At 46.4% G+C, this 21,526-nt stretch overlaps 1 protein-coding gene across 2 annotated transcripts in view; it reads right to left on the reverse strand.

The window, feature by feature from the left end:
• Positions 1–21,526, reverse strand: part of Sugp1 (SURP and G patch domain containing 1) — a 30,873-nt gene that overhangs the window by 5,189 nt on the left and 4,158 nt on the right. For both annotated transcript variants that reach the window (NM_001011920.1, XM_039094335.2), the window contains exons 2-8: positions 19,969–20,140; positions 16,285–16,385; positions 12,674–12,895; positions 9,480–9,603; positions 9,027–9,127; positions 8,207–8,330; positions 1,272–1,633 (exon numbers count right to left, since the gene is read on the reverse strand). In NM_001011920.1, coding sequence (NP_001011920.1) covers positions 1,272–1,633; positions 8,207–8,330; positions 9,027–9,127; positions 9,480–9,603; positions 12,674–12,895; positions 16,285–16,385; positions 19,969–20,140 — 1,206 coding nt within the window. The remainder of the gene's footprint in view (positions 1–1,271; positions 1,634–8,206; positions 8,331–9,026; positions 9,128–9,479; positions 9,604–12,673; positions 12,896–16,284; positions 16,386–19,968; positions 20,141–21,526) is intronic.

Here is a 21,526-nt window from a genome sequence, read left to right on the forward strand (position 1 = left end):
CCTGAGGAGCTGCACTGCCTAGTTTTATGTAGTTACTTGAGAAGAGGGAACATCAACCCATACACATTTTTAAAAGCCTCTAAAACACACTAAGGAAAAGCTGACAGCCCTTAAGGGGAAAGAGAGCATCCTGCAGGTTAGAGAGTGCAATGCGCTACTTTTACACCAGCAGTTGGGGATGGAGCCCAGGACATGCAATGACTGACAGGCCAGCTTTCACTGCTGGGTCACACCTCAAGCCTGAAAATGGCATTTCTAAGAATGGGTACAGCAACTACACAATATAATCACTAAGGGCTGAGGCACTGGCTGCTCTTCCAGAGGTCCTGAGTTGATTCCCTGCAATCACATGGAAGCTCACAACTACCTATAACTCCAGTCCTAGGGGACAGAATACCGTCTTCTGGCCTCTGTGGGCAACACATATATGTAGTGCACAGATATACATGCAGACAAAACACTCAAACATATAAAATAAAAATAAATAAAGCTAGTCATGGTGGGTCACACCTGTCACCTGAAAACTCAGAAGCTGCGCTTTATCAAGGAAGTCCAGCATGCTCAAGGCCCAGGTTTGGCACTCTGCATCAAAAGCAATGTATCATTTGTCCTCTGTAACGTATCTGTTGTTGGGGAGGTGTCTACACTATACAGACTTGGCTAGCCTGAATCTTACTATACAGATGGAGCTGCCCCAAACTCAGAGATTAACTTGCCCCTGCCTCCTGAATGCTGGGATTAAACTGTGTGCCATCATGTCCAGCACTCTATAACCCTTAGTCTTATTTCCTTGCCCACCATACACACCCTCTGGAGTACTGCTTACTACACTTGTCAAGAATGGTAGAACATACCATTCCAGTTTCAAGGAAGTAGAGGATTGGGGTTCTGAGACTATCTCAAAAGATTGCCCAAACCAAAAACCACAATGAGACTGTTTCACACCTACCAGGATGGACATGTGTGCATGTGTACCTATAAGTTTTAAGACAGGACTGGCCTGGAACTTTCAGTTCCCCTGATGTTGCTTTCTGGGATAAAGGGCTATACCACCAAGCCTGGCTCTGAGTCTGTAACTGTATAAAAAGGCCAAGGACAATCACAGACTTTGGTGTTGGCATGGGTCCTAGACCCAATCCCCTCTGGAGCCTGAGGACCAGTTCCAGTTGCATAGGTGTACCCTAATGGCACAGAGTACCCAGCCACAGGAGGGAGTAAAATGTGGCCCATGCTCTCAAATGATCCCTAGGATCGCCAAGGAAGGCCCCAACCTGAAAGAGGTGAAGGTGAGGCATCTGTGTCCTTCTGTGCCAGTTCTGCAGGTGGCAGCTCCACTTTGTCCTCCTCAGGCCCCCACCGGCTCTTCCGCTTCCTCTTTACAGTGGCTGTGGCGGTGGGCTTCCCGGGGATGGATGGAGTGGGGTTGACAGCAGGTGCTGGGGCCACTGGAGTAGGGCAGGCAGTGATGGGGGGCACAGCCCCTGACAGGGCTTCTGGGGCAGACTTTCGCCGCAGGCTGGGGTTGGGAACAGGAGCAGGAAGGGAGCCTGTGGAGCCCGCCTTGGCTTTCCGGAACTCCTCCAGCTTTTGCTTGTAGTACCTGTACCCTTGGCTGTTGGGATCATAGAGAAAACTGCAAAATAAAGTAGGGGGACACCATAGCTAGGGTGAGACCTGGCCCTGCTCCTGGGGTCAGAGCAGATCAGGCTGTATGCACTCAGGGTTGTAAGCATCACTGTTTAGTCAGGCCTCACCCAGAGGCTACTGCAAGCCTGTCCACCTTTCAGGTGCCAGTCATAGAGGCTCCTACTGGGGATGACAGGCACCCTCAGAGCCCCCACCATATCAGTGACCTTATATCAGAAAATCCTTGGTAATTGTACTCAGACCTTAGGTACCACTCCTTCAAATTCAACCATATCTCCAGTGAATCCCTATGGGCTGACAGTGAAGGACACAGGTTGGGGCTCCATCCCCATCTTAGGGTAAGTGGCTTGGGGAAGAAGCACTCTTCCCTTAGAAGCTGTAGGCAGAAAGCTTATCACCTTTGACCTGAGGCAGCTGGGAATACAGTAGGATTGAGGCGACAAAGACTCCACTCCGTTTCTTTGGCAGAGCAGAATGGAGTAACCTGGATTAGTGTTCCCAGTTTCATTTGGCAAATACCAAGAAAGATCCTGGATTAAGGAGCAGACCTATACGCAAGAACCTGGAGGCTGGGCCCAGCAGAGCTGTACTCTAATAGACAACGGTGGCCTCAGTCCCCCAGGGGCTGCCTGAATGAAGCCTGATACTACCTAACTCTCTGTGCTCAGATGCTGTCTCTCCTATAAAATGGTGTAGCTTGAACAGAGCCCACACACCTTCCTGAGGGCAAAAATAAGTTGCAAATGACTCAGAATGCCTAAAGCAACAGCAACAGAGCTGCTCTGTGCTGTTCAGGGAATAATGATTGTAGACTGCACACACATGGCAGAAGCAGGTTGCCTTTGAATAGTTTCACCACGTAGCTTACAAAATGCTTGGTGGGGCACCAGAACACACAGGAGATGGTAGCATAGGGTCAGATACTGTGGATTCTTTTTGAATGAGCAAGGACCCACTAAGAGTCCCATGTGTTTGCATGAGCCCCTAGGAGACAGGTGGAAGAAACCTAATATCTGCCATCTGGAAAGGCAGGACAGGAAGAGTGGGTGATGGTGGTGTCAGAAACAAGGGGGCTGGAAAGATGGCTCCGGGGTTACAAGCACTGGCTGCTCTTAAGTAAGACTAGGGTTTGGTTCCCAATATCCACATGGCAGCTCACAGCAGTTTAGTTCTACATAGGCTCTGACATCCTCCTCTTCTGGCTTCCATCACATGGTGCACACAGACACATGCAGGGAGTTTTAAAATTAATAAATTAAAAGATTTTTTGGGGGGTTGGGGATTTAGCTCAGTGGTAGAGCGCTTGCCTAGCAAGCGCAAGGCCCTGAGTTCGGTCCCCAGCTCCGGAAAAAAAAAAAAAAAAAAAGGAAAAAAAAGAGACAAAGCTTTAGCCTTTAATCCTTGCATTTGGGAAGCAAAAAATCCAAGGTCAGTGTTTCTAGACAAGCCAGAACTGCAGAATGAAACACACACATACCCATCTACCCACCCTAGGCTCATGCCTTTCATCCTATAACTTGCTTGGAGGCAGAGGCAAGTGGATCCCTGTAAGTTCTAGGCCAACCAACTAGGGCTACATAAAAAAACCCTGTCTTGAACTCCTCCCCCCTCAAATAAAACTAAACCATTAAATCTACCAAAGTAAACTAAAAGTAAGCCCCCATCCTCTTCTTTGGCTTCCGGTCACACCATGGACTGCAGAATAAGAAGCCAATCAAACTTCCACCAAGCCTACGGAACACTAATAGCATCCAAAAATGAAGTAACTATTTCAATATTTGGGGCATGTTTCCCAAACCAGCCTCCTTGCCTCAGTCTTGTTGCCCCTAAGAATTTGCATCTAAAGGCTGGAGAGATGGCTCAGGGGTTAAGAGTACTGATTGTTCTTCCAGAGGCCCTGAGTTCAACTCCTAGCAACCACATGGCGGCTCACAACCATCCGTAATGGGATCTGATGCCCTCTTCTGGTGTGTCTGAAGACAGCTACAATATACTTACATAAAATAATAAATCTTAAAAAAAAAAAAAAATTGAATCAAGTTGTGCTGGCTCATGCCTTTAATCTCTGAGTTCCAGGCCAGCCTAGTACACAGAGTGAGTTCCAGGATAGCCAGTTCTACACGGAAAAACCCTGTCTCAGAAAAAGTCAAGTCAAGTCAAGTCAAGTCAAGTCAAGTCAAGTCAAGTCAAGCCAAACCAAACCAAACCAAACCAAACCAAACCAAACCAAACCAAACCAAACCAAAGAACATGCCAGGAACTGAATCACTTGGTATGAGACTAGTAGTAGTAACGTGCCTTTGGTTTTCTGACATGTGGTCACAAAGGGTTGTTGTTGTTGTTGTTGTTGTGTGTTTGAGATAGGGTTTCACTACGAAGCCCTGGCTGGCCTTAAGTTCACAAATCCATCTGTGTAGACCACATCCAACTCTCAAAGCATTTCATTAACTGGGGTATCCAAGGGACAAGGAGTAAATGGGCACACCTTCTAGGACAGGAATGCCAAGTAGCAGGTGGACTGGAATACATGGAGATGTTACCAGCAACATGTCTATAGGCAAATCTGGGTTTTGTGGCTACCTCATATGTAATCCCAAGTATGATGGTTAGTTTTCAATGTCAACTTGATATAGTCTAGAATCATTTGGGAAATCCCTCAGTAGGGAATTGTCTGGATCAGAGTAGCCTGTGGGCATGTCTATGAAGAGTCGTTCTGACTACATTAGTTGAGCTGTTAGAGCTGCCCACTGTGGGAGGAACCATTCCCTGTACAGTGCCCTCCGCTCTATAACAGAGTGGGAAAAGTACATGAGCACATTTACTCATTCTGTTCTTGACTGGATGTGACTAGCTACTGTAAGTTACTGCTGCCTTTCTCCTCAATCAAAGACTGTAACCTGGAACTGAAACCCCTTTCCCCTACATTGCTTTTGTCAGGGAACTTTTTCACAGCAGCTGGAAATAAAATTAACTCAGCAACTAAGGCTGAACTGTCCATTTCATGTAAATTCACATGCCTTGTCGGGGTCAGAAAACAAATGCCCCATTCCTTCCCCAATCTGGTGAGTCATGGGGATGGGTGTGGGAATAGTTTTCAGTCAGTCTTCTTGCATCCTGGGTTGGCTCAGTGTCAGTGACAGCTATTCTGAGGTTAGGCATCTACTCCCATACCCTTCATGCAGACAAAGGGCCAGGCAGGAGGTTTAGGGCCACCTGAGCCAATACATGCAGTAAAAGGCTGGATGGGGCTGGACCTTGACCTCTTGAGAGGCAGGAGATCATAGTACAATCCCATCACACTTCTCAGTGGTCCTGTGCCAGACAGATCTCCACAGCAAATTCAACAGGAAAATTAGTGAGTTCTTTAAGTGAGCTCAGTTAAATAACTTTATGGAGTCTACTAGGCTGAGTGTGATGGCACACACCTGTCATTCCAGATTTAACAAACTGGTATAGGAGAAGCAGGAGTTACAGGCAGTTTTTGCTGCAGTTAAGACTCTGTTAACCCCTTCAGCCCCACAGCACACCGGCCCCCAGACCACGGAGCAGATGTCTCAACTTCAGGATTGGTATATTAGCTCATAGGTGAGTCTGAAAGTGATCCAGTCCTCTTTGGGATCAGAGGACAGGATGGGTTCCCTCTCCTCACACCTGAAGACTCCTGATCCCTACTGCTTCCTCATCGTAAAAGACATCCCAAGACTACACTCAATATAAACCTTTTTGTGAACCATGAGCCCAGCCCACTCCCAGCCAGCAACTGCCACTTGTCAGAGGCAACAAAGTAAATGCTATGTAAGAGGCATGGGAGATGCGCCTGAGACACCGCCGGAACCTGAAGGAAACAGACCGGATAAACAGTTCTCTGCACCCAAATCCCGTGGGAGGGAGAGCTAAACCTTCAGAGAGGCAGACACGCCTGGGAAACCAGAAGAGACTGCACTCTGTGCACATCCAGACGCCAGAGGAAAATACCAAACGTCATCTGGAACCCTGGTGCACGGAGGCTCCCGGAAAGAGCGGCGCAGATCTTCCCGGTTGCTGCCGCCGCGGAGAGGACTTAGGCAGTACCCCACGAGCAAACTTGAGCCTTGGAACCACAGGTAGGACCAACTTTTCCCCTGCAAGAAACCTGCCTGGTGAACTCAAGACACAGGCCCACAGGAACAGCTGAAGACCTGTAGAGAGGAAAAACTACACGCCCGAAAGCAGAACACTCTGTCCCCATAACTGGCTGAAAGAAAACAGGAAAACAGGTCTACAGCACTCCTGACACACAGGCTTATAGGACAGTCTAGCCACGGTCAGAAATAGCAGAACAAAGTAACACTAGAGATAATCTGATGGCGAGAGGCAAGCGCAGGAACCCAAGCAACAGAAACCAAGACTACATGGCATCATTGGAGCCCAATTCTCCCACCAAAGCAAACACGGAATATCCAAACACACCAGAAAAGCAAGATCTAGTTTCAAAATCATATTTGATCATGATGCTGGAGGACTTCAAGAAAGACATAAAGAACTCCCTTAGAGAACAAGTAGAAGCCTACAGAGAGGAATCGCAAAAATCCCTGAAAGAATTCCAGGAAAACACAATCAAACAGTTGAAGGAATTAAAAATGGAAATAGAAGCAATCAAGAAAGAACACATGGAAACAACCCTGGACATAGAAAATCAAAAGAAAAGACAAGGAGCTATAGATACAAGCTTCACCAACAGAATACAAGAGATGGAAGAGAGAATCTCGGGAGCAGAAGATTCCATAGAAATCATTGACTCAACTGTCAAAGATAATGTAAAGCGGAAAAAGCTACTGGTCCAAAACATACAGGAAATCCAGGACTCAATGAGAAGATCAAACCTAAGGATAATAGGGATAGAAGAGAGTGAAGACTCCCAGCTCAAAGGACCAGTAAATATCTTCAACAAAATCATAGAAGAAAACTTCCCTAACCTAAAAAAAGAGATACCCATAGGCATACAAGAAGCCTACAGAACTCCAAATAGATTGGACCAGAAAAGAAACACCTCCCGTCACATAATTGTCAAAACACCAAACGCACAAAATAAAGAAAGAATATTAAAAGCAGTAAGGGAAAAAGGTCAAGTAACATATAAAGGCAGACCTATCAGAACCACACCAGACTTTTCGCCAGAAACTATGAAGGCCAGAAGATCCTGGACAGTTGTCATACAGACCCTAAGAGAACACAAATGCCAGCCCAGGTTACTGTATCCTGCAAAACTCTCAATTAACATAGATGGAGAAACCAAGATATTCCATGACAAAACCAAATTTACACAATATCTTTCTACAAATCCAGCACTACAAAGGATAATAAAGGGTAAAGCCCAACATAAGGAGGCAAGCTATACCCTAGAAGAAGCAAGAAACTAATCGTCTTGGCAACAAAACAAAGAGAATGAAAGCACACAAACATAACCTCACATCCAAATATGAATATAACAGGAAGCAATAATCACTATTCCTTAATATCTCTCAACATCAATGGCCTCAACTCCCCAATAAAAAGACATAGATTAACAAACTGGATACGCAATGAGGACCCTGCATTCTGCTGCCTACAGGAAACACACCTCAGAGACAAAGACAGACACTACCTCAGAGTGAAAGGCTGGAAAACAACTTTCCAAGCAAATGGTCAGAAGAAGCAAGCTGGAGTAGCCATTCTAATATCAAATAAAATCAATTTTCAATTAAAAGTCATCAAAAAGGATAAGGAAGGACACTTCATATTCATCAAAGGAAAAATCCACCAAGATGAACTCTCAATCCTCATCTTCGATTGGTTTATATACAAGTGTGCAATTTCTAGGCTTGAAAGTAAAATGATGCTATCTGGTGCTGGATAGAGGAGCCTTATTTTTTATTATGGCAGCTTGCTATTTTTGTAACATGGTGATTTGGTTGAACACAATAAAGTACAGTAGTAACTGAAAAAAAAAAAAAAAAAAAAAAGAGAGGCATGGGAGAAAGAGACCTAAAAACCCAGTGTGCCTGCTCAGATCCACTAAGGAAGCATATCCATGAGCTTTGAAGTCAGAAACTCCGAGGCTAGCCGAGTGTGGTAGCATTTGGGAGGCAGAGGCAGGCAGGTTTCTTGAGTTCCAGGCCAGCTTGGCCTATAGAGCTTAGTTCCAGGACAGCCAGGGCTACACAGTGAGACCCTGTCTCTTAATAGTAATAATGATGATGATGCCAACAACAACCCTCCTAGGTTAGAGCCCCTGTACCTCCTGCAAAAGTCATGGCTGGGGTGAGCCTTTCTGAGCTGAATTTGAATACACACACACACACCCCCCCCTCCTCCCAGGCAACGTTTTGAACACTTGGTCCTTTAAGAGGTAACACTCTGGAAGGAGCCTTCAGGACCATCGTTTGGCCCTGACCCAGGTGTCCTCTGCTGCCTGGCCAGTGAAGACACCACAAACCACTCTGCTTTCCCAGTCACAGTGAAGGACAACCTCCAAAGCATGAGCCAAGGTAAACCTCTCCTCCCTCCAGCCTACTGTCCACGACTGCACCCAGAGCCCTACCTGAAGGCCTGATTCTCACGGTTGTTCTGGAGGGCGATGGTCTCCACTTCAGGACCCCCGTCTGCTATGAACCTGGCCAACTTTTCTGCAAGGTTCTTGGCCTCTTCGTCCTCTGGGGGTGAAACTTTAAGCAGGCTGTCAGTACTGAGCTCAACTCACCACACCCAACAGCCTAATTCCTGCTAAGAGCCCCTCGGAAGTGAGCGGGGCTTGGCTTAGGAACAGTGCAAAGAGAGACAGGCAAACAGGAATCAGATTACTATTGGGACCAAAGCCAGAGAAATATCACAACTATACAATTCCCACCCCACCCAACCCCACCCCACCTCGAAAGTATATGGCATTGGGGGCTCATTCTCTTTTCCTAGGGAGGACAAAGCAGAAGTGTGAAGTGATTCAACCATGTTTCACATATCAGACTCCTGCTGCCCATCAGAGTCCCCGACCCAGAGACCCATCCCTATCCACCTCCTGCTGTTTACCCATAGCCCACCTAACTTGGCTTCAGGGACCACACCTACCTGCCTTGGGCACATATGGAGCTAGAGATAACTAGATCTTGTCAGAATAACAGCAAATGCTCTCTTGGCCCATTTCCATGTTTGAGTGAGCATCTGCACAGAACCCCTATCCCCATGGGGTCCCTGACATGCCACAACCCTACACCTTAGAGCCAAGCCTGATGCTCAGAATACAGCTGGGCTCTGGGGGAGCTGCAAGTATACTGGTGTACCCACAGGGAAATTCTCACTGCCCATGAGGGCTTAGGTTTTAGCTGCCCACATACCACAGTGTTCCCTGCCTTCCTCTGACCACTTACCTTTCTGGGTGGCTGCCTGTGGCTTTTGGGCTTCTTTCCTGATCTCGGCTACCTTCTTTCTGTAGTATAGGAATTCCCTGCTATTCTTATCATGTAAAAACCTGGAAAGAAGATTTGGACATTGGAAATGAGTTTCAATGGTGGGTGACTATGTTGACTCACTGCAGAGCCCTAATAAGCAGGGCATTCACAGAGTACCTAAGGCTGGGTCACAAGCAGCAGAGGGAGACCCTGGAGGCTATCCCCAGCACTTCTTCCCAAATAATAATAATATCCTCCTCTGGGGCTGGGATGTAGCTCAACAGAAGAGTCCTTGCTTAGCACACAAGAGCCCCTAAGTTTTATCCAGAGCTCCAGACAGGGAGGTCCCTGGCCCACGCTGTGTGTCAAACATCCACACTTATATGTGTGACCACAAATGTGAGCAGCATGGCACTGCCCAGCAGTACTCACGTGAAGGCTGGGTTATCCTTGTAGTCCTCCATAGCTACTTTCTCTAGCTCGGGGCCTCCTTCTGCCACAAAACGGGCTAGCTTCTCTATCACTCTCCGAGTCTCGGCTCCCTCTGGGGGTGAAACTTTAAGGAGGCTGTCAGTACGGGGCTCCAACTCACACACCCAACAGTCACTAGGTACACTCTCTCTATAGACCGCAACGACAGAGGGGAGAGGATTGGGAGATGCAGGAGGCTGCCCATAACTCATACACATGGGTCTGGAGAGAGGTGTTTAGTATCCATCATCAGACAATCTGGCAGGGGATGGGGGTTGGGTCTCTGGTGGGTGAGCCATCTTCAAGCTAAAAGGGCCACTGGGAACTAAACACACACACACACACACACACACACACACACACACACACACACACACACACACACACACACATGCTCCCCTCTCTGTGTGGTGTTAATATTCTTTAAAAAATTATTTTTAAGCTTTTGTGCATGAGTATTTTACCTGCATATAGTAAGTATACTACTTGTATACAGTGACAATAGAAGCCAAAGAGTGTTGGATCTCCAGAACTGGAGTTAAAGGTGTGAGATACCATGTATGTCCTTCAACAGAACCCGCATCCTTTGTAAGAGCATCTAGTGCTCTAACCATTAAGCCACCTCGATAGCCCTACAATTTTTCTTTTCTTTTCTTTTTTTTTTTTTGGAGCTGGGGACCGAACTCAGGGCTCTGCGCTTGCTAGGCAAGTGCTCTACCACTGAGCTAAATCCCTAACCCCCAATTTTTTTTTTAATTTACTAGTTTTCAGAATAATGTATTGGATCCCTTTCAATTTTGGTCTCCCCAATCCTCTCAGGGGTTCTGTTTTGTCTCTCTGAGTAGCCTGGCTGTCCTGGAAAGACTTGGAGATAAGGATGGCCTTGCTCTACCTGCCTCCAGAGTGCTGGAGTTAAATAAAGGCGTAAGCCACCATGCTGGATGCTCTTAAAAGAAGGTGACTTCTTTTGTATGTATATGCAAATGCATGTTTCGAATATGAAAATGAGCGCAATGTAGTTCTTCTACCTTCATTCTTTGATTTTGTCATTTTAAAAGATTTACTTTGTTTTTGAGTGTTTGTCAGTATGTGTGTCTGTGTGCCATGTACATGGTGGTTGCAAATGACTGTGAGCCATCATGTGGGTACCAGGAACCAAACTCTGAGCCAGTCCCCTGAAAGAGCAGCAAGTACTTTCAATTGCTGAACCATCTCCCCAACTTTTTAATGTTCTTTTTTAAATTTTAATTTCTGATTTAGGGTCTCCACTGGAATTTGTCAAGTATACTAAGGTGGCGGGCTAACGAGGCCTGTCTGTCTCCTCAGCACCAGCACTGTGACTACAGCAGTGTCACCACATCCAGTATTTTCTTTTGCTCTTCAATGTGGGATTTCCAATCAAACCCAGCAGGTCCCTATGCTTAGGAGCCATGAGAAGGCCAAGCACTTTCCTGACTGATCTGTCTTTCCAGCTCTAGCAAAGTCTCCTTTGAAAATGATTACACACTGATCTGAAGACTGGATGGACCTCAGTTCACTATCTTTCTGGGATTAATTTTAAAATGTTTTACATTTGATATTTATTTCATGTGAGGTAGAGGACAGTTTAGTATGTCATTTATACTAAACTAACTTTAAACACTATTTTGTCAGTCACTATCTTAAAACTGGCTCCCAAGCACTCTGGACATGATCCCAGATATTTCTGCTGGACTCCCCCTTGATCCAGTCACACAGCACTCTAGGATAACCTCCTGTAATCTCTCGCACCCCCATACACTCAAAGCCAGCTGTTTAGCAAATGGTCTGTGTTTGAGCTGGGAAAGTGTGCTGGCAGCCTGCCCTTTGGGCACTAGCACTCAAGCTCCATCACTATCTCAAAGATACAATGTTAACTTTTTGTTTGTTTTGTTTTTTTGTTTTTGTTTTGTTTTGTTTTTTTGAGACATGTATGGTCCTTTGACTAGTTTAAGGCTGGCCTAAATTCCCCATCCTCTTGCTTCAATCTTCTGAGTGCCGGGATGACAGACTTGTACCACCATGCCTGGGCTTATGCTGTTCTGGGGATGGGACCCAGGGTTTTGTACCTTCTAGGCAAGCACTGTACCAACTGAGCTGTATCCCCAGCCAAGAATATCTCTTTACAGGAGGATTAGCTGCCTGTACGGGGCAGGTAGAACTTGCTTTTGTAGTTCTCTTTGGCCTAGTCCTAAGGCTGAGTCTGTTAGTCGCAGTAATGGATCATGTCCTTTTATGAGTATCACAAGGAAAATAGCTCACTGTCAGCTAGTGTCTGGCCATTAGGGTAGAGGCTGAGCCTGTAGCTAACCTTATATTCCTTGTTTGGTTGCCAGGAAGCACAGGAATGGGATAAAGAGGATAAAGGCACCTATGACCTAAGAAGGGTCCAGGGAGTCCTGGGGCATTTTGTGCTGGATTTTCTTCCAGATTGATCTTCCATTTGCAGTTAGAATACTACCTGAACACTGTGTAGAGAAGCAGGCATGTTGAAGGCCATATCAATCAATGCCCAAACAGGTGCTAAGGCCTTGAGATGAGCCAGGCCCCTTTTAGTGCATGAGCAGAACCATGAGAAAGGACAGAACACTTAAGAAGTACCCTCCAACCTACTCTGGGGACCCTCATTCAGATTAGGTTGACATGATATAGCTAATGATTAGTCTGTCCTCTGTGTCAGGGTGCACAGTCAGTTCTCCACAGGGTCCTGTGCTGTCTGTCACAGGGCTTTGTTCTTAATGATGTGGCATGGGTTACTAGATGAGCCCTGGTACTATCAGTCTGAGACCAGAGACCACCTCCCCCATGCTGGAGTGCATCCTCCAATCTTCACATTCCAAACCTCTGGCCCAAATTATAGAGACAGCTGAAGCAGCTCCTGCCTCAGTTTACAAAAACCCTTGTCCAAGAAAGTCTTCTATAGTGGACTGGGACAGCAGCTACTGTTCTCAGAACAGGGCTAGTGTTCTTGTAAGGCTGTTCTAAAGCTTGCCACAGTGGTGGCTTACTCTGCTCAAATGCCACAGTTTCATCTAGGCAAGTGTGAGCTGCTGACCCAGTCACAGCACTTTGTATCCGGCTCTGGACACGGCTGTCATAAGGTAGGTGGAAGGAGGCATGGCAGACCCATAACTTACCTTTGATTTCCAGCCACTGCTCATAGTCCTCCTCCTCGTCATCATCATCAGGGGACTGGAAGACACTTGGGCGGTGTGCGACAGGTAGCTGTTTGGCATGTGAGTAGTTCTTCACAGGGCCCATTGGGCTACCCAGCCCCAGGCCCGTTCGCTTGCTGAGCAGGAGGGGTCTCTTCAAGGAGCTGGGTGCTGGCGAGCTGGGGGGGGCCCTGGGGGCTGAATCTGGGATTGGAAAAGAGAAAACACACACTGGAGATCTGCAGAGGGCACTGTTGTGGGCACACTGCCATTATAGACACCACAAACATCCTAGACCTTTAAGTATCATTGAATGACACTTCTAGGCCAGGAGAGAGATGACTTTAGGGTTCCTAGCTGGAAGATAAGCCAGGGCTTGGCAGTTGTCAGCTCTTGCCGAATATAACTGCACATAACACCCAGATCCCATCACAGATGGATGTGAACCATACTGTGGTTGCTGGGAACTGAACTCAGGACCTTGGTAAGAGCAACCAGTGCTCTTAACCACTGAACATCTCTCTAGTCTGATCACAGCCTTTCTAAACTGAACCTGAGACACTGAGGGTAAAGGACTTAAATAGCATGTTCTCCTCTGGCAAAGGCTGAAGTCAGTTCTAAAGTCTTTCAGTAACAATGAGCTCCAACTAGGCTGTGCGGCTTCCCTGTGCCTGGATTCCTACCCACTGGGGTAAGATGGAGGATGTGCTGGGCTACATATGCCCCCTCTCCAAAGACCCCACACGTGGACAGGGCCTGGGGTTGAAGACCTATAATCCCAGCTATTCAGAAAACTGTGGCAAAAGGACTGAATTCAAGACCAGCATGGGAGACAGAATGAGTTCAAAGTCCAACCAGGCAACTAAGTCTTATCTCAAAATGAAAAGGCAAGGGGTTGGGGATTTAGCTCAGTGGTAGAGCGCTTGCCTAGGAAGCGCAAGGCCCTGGGTTCGGTCCCCAGCTCCGAGAAAAAAAAAAAAATGAAAAAGCAAAAGAGGGTTCCTTTATGGTAGATCACTTGTTGAACATTCATGAGACCCTGGGTTCAATCCAAAAACCCAACTCCCCAAATCCCAACCCCATGAGTGTGAACAAGGCGGGTAAATCAAGCTCCCTGGAGAGCAGTGCTGCTACAGATGGCAGGTGGCCTACGGCACAGGAGGCTCCATACTACAGATTCAACTTCCAAAGTCTCAGTTTCTAAGTATAAAATGCATTCCTGGCTACACAATGCCTAGGAAACTGAACTCAGCCATTGATCCGTAGGTTCCCTCTGGGTATAAAGAGAATCCCTTCTCATCAAACAGAAAAGTATCCAATGGGTTGGGGATTTAGCTCAGTGGTAGAGCACTTGCCTAGTAAGCGCAAGGCCCTGGGTTCGGTCCCCAGCTCTGAAAAAAAGAGTAAAAAAAAAGAAAAAAAAAAAAAAAAGAAAAGAAAAGCATCCAATGAGAGAGGCTTTGATCTATCCCAAACGACATTACACACTATTGAGGACAGGATGACCAGAGGACTCTCAGACACAACCTGCCAGCAATAGGCTCCTATGAGGTAGAGGTTGGGGGTGGGAGCTATGCCACAATATCCCATGTGTTTTTCATTACTGAAAAGATGCAGTGCTGGAGAGGTGGCTCAGCAGTTGAGAGCACTTTCTGCTCTTGCAGAAAACCTGGATCCAGTTCCCAATACCCTTATCAGGTCTCTGGCACCCAAGGGCTCCTGCAACCACAAGATGCACATGAACTCATACAGAGCACAGGCATAGGAATAAAAATCAAATCTAAAAGTCTTAATGAAAAATGCCAGGCAGTGCACACCTTTTATTTCAGCACTTGGGAGGCGCAAAGGCAGGGAGACCTCTGAGAGTTTGAGGCCACCCTCTACATAGTGAGATCCAGGATAGCCAGGCCAGGACTACATAATGAGAATCTAGCTTTTCTTGTAGCTCTTGTTATTTATTTTAGATTTTTATGGTATGAGTGTTTTGCCTGCATATGTATCTATGTTCCATGTGTGTGCCTAGTATTCCCAAGATAAGACTGTGTTGGATCCCCTGGAACTGGTGTGGTTGTGAACCACCATGGCAGTGCTAGGAACTGAACCTTGTTCTCTTTAAGGGCAACAAGTGCTTTTAGCAGCCCTAAGAGAACTTGTCTAAAAAAATAAGAGATGAGAGGCTGAGCCCATGCTTCAGTTGGCACTGCCATTAGGAGCCATGAAACCTAGGGGTGGGCTGGCTGAAGCTGCACTGGATCGAACTCTCCTGTCTCTCGATGCCTTCCCCCCAGGCCCCCTCAAAGCCTGGCAGGACCACAATGAAGCTCTCTACTCTCTGCACAGGGACATCATCCTCTTTGCTTGGCCATCTGACCCTGTTGTTGCTGGAGCTGTGGGGTGGAGCCTGGCCTCTGGTGGCCATAACAAGTCAGGCTGAGCCATCCATCCCCAGGGCCAGTTAAAGACACAGGTGCGTCCAGGCTGGGGCTCTGTTGGACTGGTGCTCGCCTAGCATGCATGAGGTCCTGGGCTCCATCTCCAGCACCACATAAAGCAGGCATGGCGGCATACAGCTGTCACCTCAGCACTCGGGAGTTGGAGGCAGGAGAATCAGGAATTCAAGATCTCCTTGGCTATACAAGTTTGAGTTCGGTGTAAGCTCCATGAAACCCTGAATCAAAACTTAAACCTGGGAGGCACAGCGTGGCAGTGCAGGTCTTTAGATCTTAGTCCTGGGGAGGCAGAGGCAGGTGGGTCTCTGAATTACTGGCAAACCCGGTGTGTATGGTGAGCTCTAGGCCAGCTGGGGCTACATAGTGATACCCTGTCTCATCAAAGGCTGTGTGAGTTGAAAAGGGTGGTTTGGTGGCTAAGAGATGGCTTGCTACGCTAAGCAAGCATAAGGCTCTGGATCCCCAGCCCCAGCACCCACATGAAAAGCATTCTGGGCAGTGGTGGTGTATGCCTTAAATCACAGCTCTTGGGAGCCAGAAGCAAGTGAATCTTAATTTGAGGGCAGCCTGGTCTACAAATTGAGTTTGGGGATAGCCAAGGCTATTAAAAAAAAAAAAAAAAGCAACAACAACAACAACAAAACAAAACAAATGCTGGGACATGAAGCCTGTTGACTCAGGTAAAAAGGATACATGCTTTGTCAATGTGGGGACATGTGGCAGCACAGGGTTGACAACAATCCTCTGCCCACAGGCTAAATGAAGGAGGATGAGGAAAAAGGCAGAGCAGTTGCCTGTGTGGTTCCAAGGGAGGAAACACTGGCTGGATATGGAACTCAATAAACTCCTGTCAACACCAGGTTATTGGATGATTTGGTTACTTCCAGGATCCTGCACCAGCCACAGCAGGCCAGACTGTGTCATCTTCTGACACAACTTGGACATCTCATGCCAGGAGCACAATCCCCCCCATGTACCACTGGGGATCCTCTGTGCCCATCATGGGACATGTAGGTCTTGACCCTCCTGTTGGTCATATATAGAACAGTGAGGGCACTTAATGGTTTGAGGTGGGAACTGCTGTCACAGTGTTTCAGGGAACCTGGGTGGCAGAGGTCAGAGTGGAAGGCTGGCTGCACTCACCTGTGCTTGCCTGTGCCTTCTGTAACTTCAGAAACTGCTGCAAGAAGCTGCCGTCGTTGGCAAACTTGTTGGAGATGCAGGAGTTTTGTGCATCGGCAACTCTAGAACCAAAGCACAGGTCAGAGTAAACTGGAGAGAAAGGCGGAGAGGCAATGTCGGGGCTGCTCTACTGACATTCCTGGCCCTGTACCCAGTTGTGTTCTCCTGCTGAGAGGCCCAGATTGTTGCCCCAAAGATGTTAGGGACAATAGCTGAGAGCAGGGTATAAGCATGTATGGAGTGGGCTAACTAAGTGCACTCTGCCTTGGTAAAAATAATACATATACTTGGGCCACTGCTGCTTGAGTCCCAGCTCTGTGGTCCCAGTGGTCCCCATCAATGGCTTATGTTCTTTTCCTGCACAGTCCATGTTCTTCTAGGCAATTAATGAACTGGCTATTGTTCAGCATGTGTCACAGCTCTCTTAAAGTAGGATGTGCATGCATTTTGTGACTTTATTTTGAGACATGATTTCTCTATACAGTTCTCATTGTGGTAGAACTCACTGTGTAGACCAGGCTGGCTTCAAATTCACAGAGATCTACCTGCTTCTGCCTCCTGAGTGCTTGAATCAAAGGTGTGCGCCACCACATCAGCTCTGGTATTTTATTTTGTTTGCTTTTGAGACAGGGTTTCATGTAGCCATGGCTAGCATTCAGCTCCTAATCTTCCCGCCTGTGCCTCCAAGTATTAGGATTGCATTGCATATGCCACTCAATCTATAAGTTCTCTTTTTTCTTTAAAACCGTGTCATAGGGGCTGGAGAGATGGCTCAGTGGTTAAGAGCACTGACTGCTCTTCCAGAGGTCCCGAGTTCAAGTCCCAGCAACCACATGGTGGCTCACAACCATCTGTAATGGGATCTGATGCCCTCTTCTGGTGTGTCTGAAGACACTATACTCAAATACATAAAAATAAATAAATCTTAACAAACAAACAAACAACTGTATCTCCCAGCTGGCCTGGAACTCACTACATAACCCAAGCTGGCTTCTAAGTACTGGGATTTGTACACTTGCTGCCATGTCTAGCTTTAATATGTATCCCCAATGCACACACAGCTCTGGCAGAATCTTTAATCGCTAACATGCTCATACCTATAGCAAACAGCTGGTGAGAACGAAAGGGACCTGCTACAGGTTGTGCTGTGGTAGCTGGCCTGTTTTGAGACAGGTTCTCTGTTGTCTTCCTGTCTCAGTCTCCTGAGTGCTGGGATTTCAGGCACAAACCATGATGCCTGGCCAAAAAAAAAAAAAAGAAGAAGCTTTCTCTGTATTTTCCTTAGGCAGGTATAGCCTTCTTGGAAGTCTAGGGCAGCAGGATGGCCTGAGCCCAAAAAAAAATAAACCATCATCTTGGGATGAAGAGAGCTGGCACTCAGCATGTGTGCCATAAACACAGTAACAATTAGTTGTTGGAAAAGCACCCCAAAATTCAAATGGCACTCATCGCTGACTGTCATGGTTGTGTGACACTGGCTTTTTTTTTATTTCTTCTCTCTCTCAGATTTCTTTTTTTTTGGTTCTTTTTTTTCGGAGCTGGGGACCGAACCCAGGGCCTTGTGCTTCCTAGGTAAGCACTCTACCACTGAGCTAAATCCCCAGCCCCCAGATTTCTTAACATGTATATAAGTTACTTTGAAATATTTTTAAGGAATTGGAGAGTTGGTTCAGTGATTAAGAACATTTGCTGCTCTTGCAGAGGACCTAGTCCAATTCTCAGCTCCCACATGGTGGCTGACATCTAACTGTAACTCCAGTTCCAGGAGAGCTGATGCCCTCTTCTGACTCCTCAGGCACTAGCCATGCACATGGTACACAAACATATAAGAAAGCAAAACACTCATACAGATTAAAACAAAAATGAAATAAATATTTAAAAGAAAAAATTAAAATCTTATTATGTCACATTTACGTATTTATTTTATGTGTGTGTATACAGGTCTGTGTACCATGGCACATGTGGAAGTCAGACAACTTGCAGAATCTCCTGCCACTATGTAGGTCCCAGGGTCTGAACTCAGGTCACACACAGGCTTGGAAGCAAACACCTTTACCAACAGAGAGAGCTACCTTGTTGGCCCACAGGTTCCTTCCAAGTTTAACAACCAAAATGTTCCAACAGTAAAAGCCAAAAAAAACCAAAAGTCTTGGTTTTTTGACAGAGCAAAAAAGCCTCTGTTGAGAAAGCAGCTCCTGTTTAGCAGCTGAGACCCTGAGGACCCTCAGGCCCTGGCACTGTCCTCACTCTGCTCTAGCTCCTAAGGTAGAACTGTGTGGCATTTGCATGGGACACCCGCCCCCACCCCATGTACTATTAATGATCTCTAGACAGCTTAGAGCAACTACTGTACAAAGATGCTATGCAATCAATCAGATATCAGTCTTTGCTGCTTATCAAATAATGCTGAGATGATAAACCAGCTGCTGGGACTGTGTAATCCCAACATTCAGGAGAGTGGAGCAAGAAAATCTTGTCCAAAACCCTCGGAAAGGTTAGGTGAGTGCTTGCCAAGAGAAAGTAAAGACTTAAGTTCCACCCCCAGAACCATGTAAAAAGCCAGAGAGAATGGTGCAGAGACAGGAGGATCCCTGGGGTTTGGCTGTTGATTGGTGAGTTATAGGGCAGTGAGAGGCTCTGCCTCCAAAAACAATGTGGGGCTGGGGATTTAGCTCAGTGGTAGAGCGCTTACCTAGGAAGCGCAAGGCCCTGGGTTCAGTCCCCAGCTCCGAAAAAAAGAACCAAAAAAAAAAAAACAAACAAAAAAACAAACAAAAAAAAAAACAATGTGGGCAGGCATGGTGGTGCATGCCTTTAATCCCAATACCCAGAAGGCAGAGGCAAGTGGATCTTTATGAATTCAAGGCCAATTTGGTCTACATAGCAACTTCCAAGACAGCCTAGATTACACAGTGAGACCCAGTCTCAAAAAAAAAGCCAGGTAGCGGTGTTGTGCACCCTTGATCTCAGCACTGGGGAGGCAAGGACAGGCGGTCTTGAGGCCAGCCTGATCTACAGAGTGAGTTATAGGACAGCCAAAGCAACATAGAGAACAAAACAAAACAAAACAAAATGACATAGAAATGTAAATAACTCCTAAGGAGAGATACCCAAGGTTGTCCTCTGGCTTCAACATATATGTATACTCATTGTGTATACACATGCATATGCAAATACAAGCTAAAATGTAAAGTATAACAAGCACATACATGGTCAGTGCATACATGATGCTCTCTCTATTTTTGCCTCCAATGCCACAGATGTAACAACCCAGGGCCTCAAGAATGCTATGCAAGCACTCTACCACTGAACCCTTAACACCACTGGACCACATTAACAATAGCTACGGGAGGCATAAAAGCCTGTAATCTAAGCACGCAGGATCATGAGAGGTTTTAGTTTTTTGAAACAAGTTCTCACTCATATAAACCAAGTTAGCCTTGAACTTAACTTATAGCCATGACCTTCAATTCTGAACATTCCTAACTTTACCTCCCAAGCTCTGGGTTAACAGATATGTGGTGCCACACCTGAGCCTCTTCACACCATCCTACTTCTACTGTTACACCAGCCCTTGTCCTGTCACTGCGTCCCATTTCCTATCACATTGAGTCTCAGCTGCTCTAAACCTAGGAAGCCACTTACTCCCCAGGATGAGGGGGCTGTGGACTCGCCACATGACTCTGTCTGGCCTTTTGTTCCATTCTGGCCTCAATCTCCCGCTTCTTCTGAGCAATGAGCTCTTCCTGGTGGAGGATGTTCATATTCATCTTTCCAGACTTGGGTTGTGCCATCCCGAACCACCGATTGGCCTTTCCTGGTAGGAGGAAAAGATGAGATCAGAAAACACCTTTGCTCCATCAACGTTCCCAGCAGCGATGCTCAGGACTCAAATGGTCATTTGTTCATTTCTTCAGTAAATGCTTAAAGACTATTTGTCATGTACACAACATTGCACAAGACTCTACAGAGGGCTAAGGAGAGCTCCAGCCAGGTGGGGCTCACCTCTGACTGAGAAGGCAAGAGAACACAAAAACAACATGAAAGACTAGTGCAAGGGTAGCGGGACACATGTGCAATCTCAGCACTCAGCAGGCTGAGGAAGAGACCAACCTCCTCTACACAGTAAGGCCTGCTGCAAGGCTAGGATCATAGCTAGTGATGGAGTGCTTGCTTAGCATGAACGCCTGCCTGGATTCTGTTCCTACCAGAGTATAAACCAAATATACTGGTGCATGTCTATAACCTTGGCACTAAGGAGGTTAAGGAAAGAAGAACAGAAGTTTGAGATCAGGTATAGAAACATGGCTCAGTAGTTAACAGCACTGGCTGCTCCCCCAGAGGACCCACGTTTTGTTCCAGAACCCATATGGAGGTTCACAAACATCTGTAACACCAATTCCATGGGCTCTGACACCCTTGGTCAGTCTCGGGGCACTGCGAGCAACACAGTGTACATACATATTCTCCACCTAGATAATCACACAAACATAATTAAAAGTAGAAGTTCAATATCATCCTCTGATATGTGAACTTTAGACCAGCCTGGTGTATTTGAGACCTTGTCTCAAAAAAAAAAAATTGTCCTCTGATGTTCACTCGCCTACACTCACAATGATATACATAATAATATATATAAAAACTAATACACACACACATATATATGTATATATTAGTGTGCAGGTTGGGGATGATATGGAAAGGTGGACATAGGACAACATACAATAGTTTCAGGAAGCAATGTGGGAATTTTGCCAACTTTAGTATATCCATCCTAACTATATATTCTGGGACTGGGGAAATAAACACTGGGTCTACTAAGAGATGGATTTCAGCCAAAACCCTTGACTTCCATAAACCCCTACTTTAACTTGAAGGCTACAATGTTTCCTAGAATCTCCCATCAGTGTCAGAACCAGCCGATCCCAGATAATCCAATAGGCTCTCCAGAGTCTGACTGTTTCCTTTCCTCCTTGTGTACAGTTATCCTTGTAAAAGGCTGTAGGTCCCCAGCAAGGATGGGGAAAAGACAAACAATAAAACTCTCAAGTATTTTAGCAAAGTCCTTCCTCAGGAGAATTTGGCTGCCCTTTTATTCAGAAGGTTCTGGGTCTCCAAACTGGCTCAAGTCTAGAAATTAGTTTATGGGCTGAGATTCCCGTTTTTCATGATCCAGTTCTTTCCCTCCACCGTGTGGGTCCAG

Source organism: Rattus norvegicus, chromosome 16 (genome assembly GCF_036323735.1).
Source record: "Rattus norvegicus strain BN/NHsdMcwi chromosome 16, GRCr8, whole genome shotgun sequence".
NCBI classification, from domain to species: Eukaryota; Metazoa; Chordata; class Mammalia; order Rodentia; family Muridae; genus Rattus; species Rattus norvegicus.